The sequence below is a fragment of the Cuculus canorus genome, chromosome 1, assembly GCF_017976375.1.
Source record: "Cuculus canorus isolate bCucCan1 chromosome 1, bCucCan1.pri, whole genome shotgun sequence".
Classification (NCBI taxonomy): domain Eukaryota; kingdom Metazoa; phylum Chordata; class Aves; order Cuculiformes; family Cuculidae; genus Cuculus; species Cuculus canorus.
In genome coordinates, this window is record NC_071401.1 from 52472123 (window position 1) to 52485026 (window position 12904).

Genomic DNA, 12904 nt, shown 5'->3' on the forward strand with positions numbered 1-12904 from the left:
CTAGTAGTTTCTTTTGGTTTCTGGTTTATGACCTGAGTTTTTGTGTCTTAGTATTTCCAGTGGTGAAGGTTAGTCTGAGGTAGATTGTACAAAATGTCATCAGATGTAGACAGTCCAAGTACTGATATATGTTATGGCAGCATTTTAGTAATTTGTTTTTTGTGATATTTGATATATTGTATGTGTGTCATAAATATCTGTTAAGAATAGAATAACAAGAAGTGTGATGCTGTGTTTCTTGCCTGCCTGTTCATCGTTTGTGAATGCTAACGTTACAAACATGTGAAACATTTCCTTTTTTTCCCCTTGATATGCATGCTGTATAACTGCATCTTCTTCCGGATAAGAGTGAAGTATAATATGCCTAAAATTATATTATAGAAAATATTACAACCTTAAGATCATAGAAGAGCATTCCCACATCCTATAGAATGATAATTAGTATCTGTTTACATTCAGGCAGTAAGGTGAGTCCTTAGCACTGAACATTTACAGAAAAAGTACATAAAACTTTGGCGCTTTGAACAATTGGGCAAATGACTGGACTCAAAATGAACAAATGTCTTTCACAGATACTTTTAGACTTGTTACCTCAAACTTCTAGGGTGTCTTTGTCAAAGGCCATTGCTTTCTGCTTAAAATCTTGCATAGACGAAGAGATAGTTAATGACTCTTTAATATATTGCTTTCTTATTTCCAAAATGCTATCAGTAATGCTTAGCTTTTGCTGTCAAGTATTTTACTTTCTTCCTAATGTTGGGCCAGCATTGTCTTCTCCTTTCCACCATTTTATTATTTTCACATTCATTTTTTGTTTTTGTTGTACTAGTCTGAGCTATTTGTTGAGATTTAGGATGTCTTTTTTTATCTACACAGGTTTTTCTGTGTGTGCAGAATGAGGCATTTACTCCAAAAGTTGTAGACCCTGGTACTATTCATGTTGAGTTTTGCAAGATAAAAATCAGACCTTTTTTTCCCCTAAAATATTTTTTACTTTAGGACTGTCTAAAACTATTGCAATGAAGTCAATAATAGTTGTGGTAGTATTGCCACACATTAAATTTCCGCCTTACTATTGAGTCCTTCTGTTAAGTAGCTAAGTTTAGCTAAGTAAATGGTCAGTAATAATTCCCATCAATTACAGCTGCTCTTTTAATGAGAAAAGTTCTATAGTGTTCCTGAGTTGCGTTCTGCTGGTGGAAGGTCCCTTAAAGCAGTGTCCTTGCACAGTGAACTTTTAAGACTTCTGACTTGATAGTGTTTTTTCTTAATCCTTCTTCATTTTTCCAAATTTAAATTTGCCTTCAGATATTCTTTTCTTCATACTCAGTTTCTTTTAATTCTTAATCAGCGATGTTTCTTTTCCAAGAGAAATGTTTATAGTTTCCTCCTTTCTGCTCTACAGTTTTTCTTTCAAAACTAGTGAACACAAAGTAGTGCAGTATATTTACTCAATATTGAATGCACTTACGTTATTTATGTGCGTGGAAAGTACCTAGCAGGCTGACTATAAAAGCTTTATGAGAGAGAATTTAGATTAATTGAACAACAATAAGCATGTTAAGCTCATCCTCCAATGACTACTTATAATAATACATTTGAAACAGATTGACTCTTTTTACTGCTTGTCTTTGACATCACAGTTTTGAGTTACACCATTCTCATTTTTACAGATCATTGACCAGAGTGGCTGTAGACAAGAAAATGCGAAGTGAAATAGAAGCAAATCAAAAGGTTTGTTTTTATTTCTTCAAGTGGATGTTTGAATAATATTATCATATTGCTGCTTTTGGAGATTTTATTCGTGTAGCGGCTTTCATATGGTTCCTTTTAGAGAAAAAGAGCTAATTGTTCTAAACATCTTTTGCTAAAGAAATAGCTTAGAAATACTGAATTCAATTTTTTACTTACTGCTATTCTTGGTACATTTTTTCCTCCCTCTTTTGATTTTACAGAATTTGTCAAGGACAAAGAACTTTTACAGTGTTGTGTTCAGTCTTAAATGGTATGCTGCAAAAGTGCAATAGGTATCAGTTAATTTTTCTAGAGCTTTAGTATTGATTCTAGGCCTGCTGCTTCTGTTATGGTCAGCAAATGCTAACTTTGAGCTTCCCACTCTCTCAGAATCAGGCATGCAACTTTCCTGCAAGGCATTTTGAACATCACATGTCATAGGTGGTGGATTTATTTTCATCCTTGATGCACTGCATCTGTTGTCTATTACATGAGGAGTCACTGTTAGTGTGATTTTTTTTATTTTTTTTTTTTTCACTCATCTGAGGTGTAATTTAAGGTGCCACTTTGTTGAGTTTGTGTATTTTTTGTCTCGGTTCATTGTTTGGATTTTTTCTTTCAACATGAGTGTTAAAGGTAACTGTTCTCCACCATGCTTTTAGGATTGGTCGCATGAAATAATATCCATATCCCTGGCTTTAACCTTGATTGTCAGAATGTATATTTTCATATGGTGTTAAGACTGACAGTAGTGATAGGGATTTATTTCTTACTTATGGCACTCCTGTACTTTTGCAACATTTCCATCTATCATTTTACTTTACATCCATTCAGGCCTTTTCCTCTTGTCTTGCCAGGGCTAATATATCTAGAGGTGTGCTTTTCCAGCTTCTTGCACCCTCTGAAACAGTGAAAGCTAACGATGTCCCTGTTGCACTGATGCCACCTTCTCATGAAGAGCTTGTCATCTCTGTTGTTGCAAAAATGTCATGTAAATGTGTCAAGAGCTCTCCACCGTGTGAAACTAATGTAAGGCTTTCCTGCCCAAGTAGTGACAGGCTCAAGTGTTATGTCCTTATAAATGGTTATGAAAACAACCTTGTATAGGGCTTTTTTTGTCCATAGGTGATTGCATGTAGGACTAGGCTATTGAGAATACGATTCTCACATCCCAACATTTAGCTCTGCTGAGCCCTCCAGTCTTCTTGTGTGCAGGATGCATGTTTGGATTTTGGGTTTTTACAGAGATCTTAGAGTGAGCTCAACTTTATGCAGATCTCATTTCTTGCACTAGTGAAAAAGTGCCGTAGTTTTCGCTCAAGGGAGGAAGTGGATATCTGCACCCCCTTTATTCCTTTGTGTACATTGATGAAATACGCATTTGCCTTTGTTGTTAGGGTTATAATCGGCATTAGGCAGAACAAACGCTGATGATCATAGTTTCTCCAGAGTACAAGTGCTGGCATCGGATCTTTCCTTGTTTCTTGGTGAAGCCTTTCAATGCTTTTCTCCAATTGCACCTCTGTTAACACAAAAATCAGAACCAGCTTCTTAATCAATAACTACTCCTCTATCCGAAAATGCAAAACCCCCCATATTAAAGCTATATCGGGGATTACAATGGCTATTATTACTAATTATAAAGATTAGGAAAAGTAGTTAAGGTTTGGTTTGAAAATACAATGTCTGCATTTAGGTGTGTCTGTGTGGGTATCTAAACTTCTGTCATAACAATGAAGATGTAGTCAATGGACATGAGAAGTAGTTTATTGCACTCAGCATTTTGGCGGGCATGACTGAGTTGCCTTCACTTGGATTTCTGGTGTCATCTGAGATGCCATGAACTAGGCAAGATAGCCACACAGGTTTGGTGGATGTGGCCACTGGAACATCCATTCCCTTCTGATTAACCTGGGTTTTCCAGTCCAAGAAGCCTTTATCCTGAAACGTTATAATATCTCAACTGACATTGGATATCAGCTGATATCTCTCCTTTGAGTCCATAGACTTTATTAAGTACTTCAGCTGTAAGAGAGTCGTGGGCACCTGTCAAACTAAGGTTAGATTTTACACTGCATCCTCCCTGAGGCTACAGGCCTTCAGACAGCTAAAAGCTAAAATCTATTGAATAAAAGTGGGGAAACTTCCTGAATGCTGCTGCTAGAGCACAATAAATTGGCATGTGCGTTCTTGAGCTGCAGTACATCCATCTAGCAGCAGGAGAGGTATAGTCTCATGCTGTGTCTAACTGGATGATTCCCTCTCAAGATAATGAAAGCTGAATAGGAAATGCAACGGGAGGAAATAAAGGTATTAAAAGTTGAAAGGCATGTGATGATTTAGATGTAATGAATTGATACCTAACTAAGAAATAGACAAAGAACTACTATAGATGAAAGGAAAAATAAAATCTCATTAAACACAACTCACAAATTCCAGTGCTGTAATGTGCTGACAGTTTAGCAAGAAAATACTATGTATTTTCAGCATTAAATTCTCATCTGGAGTGCCTAAATGGATTCTCTTCTGAACAATCAAATGCCTAGAATTGAAATTGTATAACAAGTCTCTGATTCAGCACTATTCTTTTCCTACTGCAGTACTGAAGGATTTGAAAACCTGTTAGACTCCAATTTCAATACTTCGTGGCTGATGCTTTTGTCGTTGTTCTTGCATTCGTTTTGCCTAGTATTAGTTTTTGTATGGCCTAAATCAGCCAATTGCAGTCTTTACTCAATATCCCTGCCTACGTGTGTTTGTATATATATAGTCTATATATATAATGTGTCTATATAGTCTATATATATAGATAGATAGATAGATATAGTGAGCTTATATAAGAATGACTAGTAAGCTTTCCAAGGTGGTAAGAGATCTCTTATCCAGAGTAAGCTTTCCAAGGTGGTAAGAGATCTCTTATCCAGAATGCTGAGTTCAATGCTTCAAGGAGAGAGACTCTTCTAGCTGAACTCAAAAGATCTGCACAATCTGCACGAGAGCCCTGAAAGATGCTGGTAAGATATTTTTTCTTTTTTAGATTCCCTCCATATATTTATTGTTCACTCCTTGAGTGCAGTGGCATTAAGGGAGATATTTCTGCAGTCACAGTATTTCATGGCAAAACTCTGGTATTAAAACTGGAATCCAAGTTGGATTTGCTAACTACAGGAAAAAATATTCTTAGGGCTCTTGGTGCTTCTCTGTATGGTGAAGACTATCATCACTCGGTGGTTGGCTGTTTAATTTTGCCCCATCTACCTGGTTGGTTGGTATCTCAGCATCAAACTCTGAGTGGGTAAAAAGATCAGAAATTTCACCTGCTGCGATGGCACTTGACATTATCATGCATCTATGAATTTTGGCTGCTTAGAAGGGATGTGTAAAGTGATACCTTGGGAGGGCCTGTAATTCTGTGTGAAGCTGTGGTAGGAGAAGTGTAGATGTCAGACACCAGCTGCTTCTTCTAGTTTTTGTTTTAATGGTTACATGAGGTTTAACAAAGATAAATGTGAAGCCCTGCACTTGGACTAGTGTGAGTTAGGAGCAGTTAATTATAAAGAAGATAGAGGTCTTTCCTCTATTGTATGAAGTTTTGGGATGTACCAAAAGTCCATTCCTGTAACTTAGATGAGTATAATATTGGTCATAAAGTGAGTTTTATAAATTGGAAAAGTAATTACATAATTGCTTTCCCTTTTTTCCTTATCTGACTATAGGAAACTTACTGCCATGCACTTATGCTCCTCACTTTTGAAAGGCCCACAGACATCCACATTTTAGGTGCCTACTAAAATTTTTGTGAATGATAGTAATTATTTTTTTTTTTTTTTAAAAAAAAGGGCTTTCTGGTTATTTCGTGGCATTAGTGGTGTTCACTGTGCTGCCCTCACCCCCCAAGTGCACCATATTCTTCACATTATATTTGAATTTGAATATATATATGTATTTAAGTACTTTATAACAAACATAAGTAATTATTACTCTTTGGGAAATCTACACACAAAAAAAAGCAATGACAGCACTACCAAGTTTAGATTACACCACTAGAATAAATTAAACTTGCCAATTTCAAAAGATGTTTTCCAAGGTCAAGGACAGGTTTTGGACTTTCATTAAAAATTCTTTGCGTTAGGCTCAGGCTTATCACAGCTGCATTTTTCTTTCCTGGAGGGCCCTACCTTTCGTACATCATCATTAGGTGCAATTACATATTTCCATTCTGCTTTAAGTTTTGAAAATGTTTATATGTGCTAAGGAATAGGGTACCATTTCAATGAATGAGTAGTACGCACATCTAATGGGTTACAGGATGCTTCAAGAACACTCTTGTCTCATGTATGTGAGGTTGCACTTATAAGGGCACAAACCAGTTAGCTTTGAGTTGATTTAAGTTTAACTGTGTAAAAGTATTCCTTTAAAGTAGTGGGGTTAATATCTCTTTCAATCTTGTCCCTTTTTTTTCTCTTATTTGCCACTGACTGGTTCATAAATGGAGTAATATACACAGTCTGGGTTGCTTGTTCCAAGTGTGCTTTTTGTTCACACTTTTGTTCAACAAGTGGGAACTAACTGGGGGTAGGAAGGGGAATCATTCTCAGCTTGCTTCTTTTCTGCCTGTTTTTGATGCTTTCCATTCCTCTGTTGGGAATTAAGACATATCTGGCAATGTGACTGCTCCTCAAGGGGTGAGTTGGAAGAAACTGCTGTTGTTGCTCTTGTTACTTATCTTGCTACAGCCACTGTAGATTGAGTAGTGTGGTGCCTCACGGCTCTCTGAAATAAAATAAGGCATACCCTGCTCCCTAAATGCTTCCTTCATCTTCTATTTGTTTATTGTAGATTTTTTTTTGCTTATTTGCAAAGCAAAGATATGCTATCTCTTCTGATTTATTTTTTTTCTCTGTTGGATGAGACTTTGTGTTTCTAGTCAGTCTTTCCTCCCCCTAACAATTGTGACTAGACATTTTTGGAAATGTAAAAGATTTTAAGGTGTTGAGAAGCTCGTTTCAAGTGGAGGTCAGAATGGATATGTGCAGGGTCTCCCTTTGATCTCCATTTGGAGGTGAATGGATGTGTAGAAGGAATGTGCTAGGGGTAAATTTCAGGAACTTTTGAGCTGTGTTTCTGGTTTTTTGTGTGTATTTTCACTTTCTATTGGCAGGCACTGAAAATATGTTCTTGCCTAGACCTTGTGCAGGAAGAGACACTGTAGGTTGTCTATTTTTGTTTGTATTTGTATTAAGCATTCAAAGTGTGTTAAATAGACCTTCTAAAAGTATACTGTCAATATTTTTACCGACAACACTCAGTTAAAAGAAGAAATTACATGGAGAGATTTGATGTCTATTGTGTAGAATTCCTTAAAGTAATATATATTTTATATATATATGTTTATGTTTGTATATTTGTATGTGTCTTGGTGTTGACATATATCTAAATAAGTTAGCAGTACTTCTTGTTTTTAAGCATTTTCATGAAACACTTGGAATCCAACCTGGAGAAGCACGTTTATTTCTAAATAGCCTTCATATTGACCTGGATTTTCATGATCCATTTAGGTAAGACGGCATATTTTATTTCAAAATTATAGAATTACAGCTAATACTGGAGGATTTGGTGTGGTGATAATCTGTTGCATTTTGGGGGCCAGGAAGTGCTCCAATAAAGGCAATACTGTTTTACAGTGGGTTTGCTTTCAACTGCTTCATACAAAGTAAGTATTAAAAAAGGTATTTTCCTTCAAATATGTTTTATAATTTGCCTACAACTTTACAACTCATCATGTCAAATTAATTTGGAAATGGAAGGAATCCAATGTGTGGATAAAGAGGTGCAGAAAGCACTTGAAAATGTAAGTTGAGTGCTTTCACATCCCTATTTCTTAAAAATAACAAAAAAAGTAGGCATTTAATTTAGATAAGCAATGTCTTCGGGTTTTTTTGGCGTGCTTGTGAGTCTGTCTGGCCACCTTATTATAGTAAGTTCTGCTGGTGCAGAACTAATCTGCTTTCTGGTATAAGAAATCTATTTCCAGTTTGTGTAATTATAGTAGAATTATTTTGGGTGTGACTTGCATCTTCCATACAAGTATTCAAACTGTAAACATTTTCCCTTGCATTCTTCTGCATGTTCCTTTGCATTCTTCTGTATGTCAGCAGCAGGACAGATGTGAATACTTGAAAATCATCTTTTGTGGCCTGTGAACTGTTAGTAAATGCTAAGGCTGAGGTGTTTTCGTTTCCCTGTGATATGTCAGTCTACAATTTGTTTATTTTCTAATTTTAACTCAAAATGTCTTCTTCAAGGAGATCATTAAGGTTTCTTGGTTTTTATTTATGTTTGCAGTTTCTACATATTTTTTTCTCAGCCAAAGTTTTGAGATGGTGTCACTTGCGATAATGACACAAATATTAATAGCACTTTTTAATGCTAGTGCTAGGTTTAATTTCAATATGATTTAGAAGAACTTTTCAGAATAGAGAAAACACAAAATTAATCAAGATAATAATAAAAGTGTTTGGAAAAATCTTGCTTGCTGTGTTGTACCTGATGAGTACTTCAGGTTTGTTTCCATTCTCATATTGAATTTTAAGACTGCAACAAATGTTAGACTCCTGCTGGCTCTTCTAGCAAAGAGTTTTCTTTTAGAAGAAAAGCTATGTGTTTCTTCCAAACTGTTTCCAGGGTTCTGCTGTGATGCAGATGTAGGGCTTATCTGTGTCTCCATCACTTGCTGCCTGCTTCTCTACACGCTTGCAAAGCCTCTTACTAATTGTATAATACATTACAATTCTATTTTGAAATAATTTGAAGATGTACAAGTATAGTATTACTAATCAATTTTGTTTTAAACATTAGACTGCAGAAGAATATTGAAATTATTTTAATACTAAAAATAATCCTTGTGTTACGTCTTTTGAAATATTTTTTATTTACATCATGACAACAGTTTTATGTAGACATTATGCATTTTTCTTTATGAAAAAGTATCTTAGAGACCCTAAAACTGGAAGGAAAAGCGATGCATGGCCTTCATGAACTTGGAATCAAAGAGGAGATCCTAAGCAGATTTATGAGGTTGCACGTACATCCTACAGATGACAGTTACGCACTAGATATTCGTCATTCTTCCATAATAGTGAGTTATTAAGCAATTATTTAAATGTTACATATTTGATGCTATGTGTAAGGTAGTCTGTGTTTATTTGTAGTGTAATTAAAATACTAGGCATAAAGTTACATATCAATAAGCAGCTTGAAATGTTTTGGCAGGTCATATCTGTTCAATATATTTCAGGAGCAATTTCCTCTAGCCTGTACCATATTAAAATTTTAGGATGTAGACTATTTAAAAGAAAAAAAAAGACTGTATGTAAGAGCAGTTGTGCACTCTCAGCTATAGAATTTGACTCTACAACAACTAACTAGCTATGTAATATCCTTGTATTATGCAAGACTGCTAAATGTACTTAAAAGACATGATAGTTGATAATTGTGGAGAATTCAAATATCTTGTTTCTAATTGTCCAATGACTTTACTTCTTTTTTCTTTCTTCAAACTTTATGCAGTTTTCACTATGAAGGTTGCAGTGAAAAAGGCACTAGCATACTAATTTTTTTCACCTGAAAGAACCATATTTCAGCCTTCTGATTGCCAGGTGTAGACAGGCTTGCACAGAAAACAGTAGAACAAATTGGCCATATATTAATTACTTAGTTATTTTGAGATAGATATATATATATATGATAAATTATTTTACAGGGTGGTGATGCTGTGTTACATACTTATCTGTGATATGTTGTTATGACCTTTTGTAATGTGCAGGTAGTTTGCACACTTGGGAAAAAAAAAAAGCTTTTATTCACATCCTGATACAGAGTACAAAGGGTCTTTTTTTCCTTTTCCATCCATTACTGATTTCATCATGTACTGCAGATAAACCTGAACGGTTTGATTGAAAGAAAAAAAAAAAAATGATCTTAGAAGCTGTTTTCTGTCAGTATTTAAAAAAGAAGATAAAGCACTGTAGTATTTCCTGACTTTCCATGAGTTTTACAAAAGCTTTATTTATACATACATATTTTACTCAGTGGTTCATACATGTTTTCTGAATGGCTGGCTTTTCTGTTTTAGTGGATTAATAACATAGAACAAGATCCCAGCTATAGCACATGGCCTGCAAGCTATCAGGAACTGCTCAAGCCTTCATTTCCCGGTGTTATACAACAGATAAGACGCAATTTGTATAATTTGGTAAGCTTGGAGAACTTATTTTTTTTTGCATAAATGGTGTATTAGTGTGCAGAAAGACAGTTCAAAAAATATGCATGCTGTATTCATTTTTAACATGTGTTAGAATTTCGCATTTTCTCTGTAAGAAGGCTAATAGTCCTGAATCTTTTTGTTTAGTGAGTCATTATTAATCTGATTTCCAGAAGTGGTATTTCTGTCTTTTATCTGTTGACTGCAACAGACTGATTTTTTGGCAAAGTAGTTTCTTTGTATGAAATGTTCCCAGAAGTATAAATAATGTTAATTTTTGCATTCTACAGAAAAGACCTTGGTAACCTGGACTTTATATCTAATCAGGATGTAAAAAAATGCGTTATCACTACATTTTCCTGTATGTTTGGCCATGTCACAAAAGGGTAATGATAGACAAAGATAGTGGCTATCTTACAAGCAATCTCAGGCTGTGGGATCGCTGGAGCCCTTACAAAAAAACTAAAACCATGGTTTACAAAATGTGTTATATCAATTAAAGCATGTAAGAGGTAAATGAAAAATATTGAGGAAAGTGTTGCATCTGTGTCATAGAACGTGTTCAATTCTATTGATATCTCTTCTGATTTAGTGGTGAGAATCCTGACGTTTCAGGAACATAAGGTTCAACTGGACATTGTGTCATGCACCTGCAATTTGGCTGATTGCGTAGCAGGTTACACCTCACCACCACACATGAACAGCCAGTCTCCAGCTGTGTGTGTGTGCCTGGTCCTTGCAAGGTTGATAGCCCAGGTTTACTAACAGTAGTGTTGTCTGCTTGCAAATTCACAGTTATAGGATGCCACCTCTTCTCAAAGTGGTCACTGAGCTGGGGCTAGTTAATAGCTCTATAAAAATGCTGTAAAACCTGATCCAGTTGAAGATGTCCCTGCTCGCTGCAGGGGAGTTGGACTAGGTGGCCTTCATGGTCCTTTCCAACTCAAACCATTTTATGATACATCCAGGACTATGTCATCAAATTAAATTCTTTGAAATGTGTAGGAATGTGAAGACATGGGTGAAGTTGACATGGAGACTCTGAAACTAGAGTTCATGAGCCTGTTGATAATCACAGCAGAGTATTCTTTATAACAAAAAGAAATTATTTTTATGGCTGATTGATTTCTCAGAATAGTTAACCTGTGAATGTCAGACTCAATTGAGATATTTATTTTAGATGATGCCATAAAAAGCAGTATTTTAATTCCCATGTATGTTTTGGGTTTCAGGCTCTGTAAGCAAGCTGTTAATTGTCTTTGTTTATACTAGGCAGCTGCCTGTATTATAAAGTAGCCTCTTGATATATTGAAATCCTTCTTAGTCGCCATTACAGTTGGTAAAGTAATACCATTACTAAGATTCAGAGACAAAAGACAAAGATGAAAATTTTGTACCAGCAGGCCACCATCATTTAGTGGAAAGGAAGAATGCAAGCCCCATTTTAAGACTTTCTTAAAAAATGCCACTGATTTATGGAAGATTCGCCAATGGTTTAGTTTTCCTTTTCAAGCAATGAGATTGCTTTTGTGTGTCATTGAAGACTGCCAGTTGGAAAGGTGAAATAGAAGTCTGCTTCCACATAGCATTAGCACTAAAGAATACAAGAAGGAATTATTCCAGCCCTGTAAGGAAAAATGTCTTGAGAAATTCTTCTGATTGGTGCGATAATCGAGTAGCACTCTTTAACCTCTCTGCCATAAATAATTGATGTAAATAAATTTCTAAATGCAGTATGCTTGGACCCTAACAAAGGAACGCAAACTTGAGTATCTTTTTGAGTAAAACTGAAAATAAATCATGAGATGCTCCCACATGATCAATAAAGCACCGCTGAGTTTATTTTTCATTTTTGGTGAATGCTAGCATCCAGTGAGTGCTTATCTGGGAATAATGTGAAATATAATTTTCTTAAAAGCAGCGTGAAATGAATATTCATCTGGGGAATGGAGGAAAATTCTGATGATACAGATATAGTTTCAGCCCCCTTGTTCAGTATTGTAGTACTTGGACCTGACTTTTTTTCCCAGATAACATTTTCTGTGTTCGCTGCAAAGAACAATTTCTACTCACTCAATGAAGAAATACACCATATTTCATTTTATCCTCCCTGTATAATTAATGGCTTTCTGCCTCCTATACTGTACAATACTGGACTTCGCACAGGTTTTTTCAGGATTTTTTCTGTTCCTTTCTTTGCTACATATAGATAATTCACCACTATCAATTTTCTTCATAGTACGCTACTGAGAGAAGGTAGTGGCAACTGTCCTTGTTTGAGAGATGATGAACTGAAATACGTAAAGGTTTAAGTTATAAAGCATAATTTTTAATGTCTTGCAGCTTAGTTTTTTCCTTCATATGTAGCATTCTCTATCACTTGTTAAGGAAACAGTTATTGCTGATTTAAACTGAAATTTAAATTACAAAAGGTAATTGTATAAATCACAGAATGGTTTGAGTTGGAAAAGGGACCTTCAGAGATCATCTAAGGTCTCCAACGACCCTTCCATGGGCCAGGACATCTTTCAACGAAGTTGCTCAAAGTTCCACCTAACCTGGCCTTGAACACCTCCAGTACTGGGGCATCCACCACTTCTCTGGACAACCTGTTTCCCTCTAACACCTGCATGTCTCACTGCTTATTTCTTCATATCCAATCTAAATCTACCCTCTTTTACTTAAATTGTTACCACTTTTTATGCCGCTACACTGTCCGTACTACTGGTAAAAAGCTTCTCTACATCTTTTTATAAGTCCTCTTTATATACTGAAATGCTGCAATTGGGCTGAGCCTTCTCTTTTTCCAAGCTGAACAACCTCATCTCTCTTAACCTGTCCTCATATGATGTGTTCCAGCCCTCTGACCATTTTTCTGGCCCTCCTGTGGACCTGCTCCAACAGGGC

At 35.8% G+C, this 12904-nt stretch overlaps 1 protein-coding gene across 3 annotated transcripts in view; it reads left to right on the forward strand.

Annotated features, from left to right (window-relative positions):
• Positions 1–12904, forward strand: part of UGGT2 (UDP-glucose glycoprotein glucosyltransferase 2) — a 98760-nt gene that overhangs the window by 25965 nt on the left and 59891 nt on the right. For all 3 annotated transcript variants that reach the window (XR_008448243.1, XM_054056684.1, XM_054056694.1), the window contains exons 10-13: positions 1674–1734; positions 7201–7292; positions 8722–8872; positions 9869–9988. Coding sequence is in view for 2 of the 3 variants with exons in the window: in XM_054056684.1 (XP_053912659.1) it covers positions 1674–1734; positions 7201–7292; positions 8722–8872; positions 9869–9988 (424 nt within the window). In the remaining variant the exon portion in view is untranslated. The remainder of the gene's footprint in view (positions 1–1673; positions 1735–7200; positions 7293–8721; positions 8873–9868; positions 9989–12904) is intronic.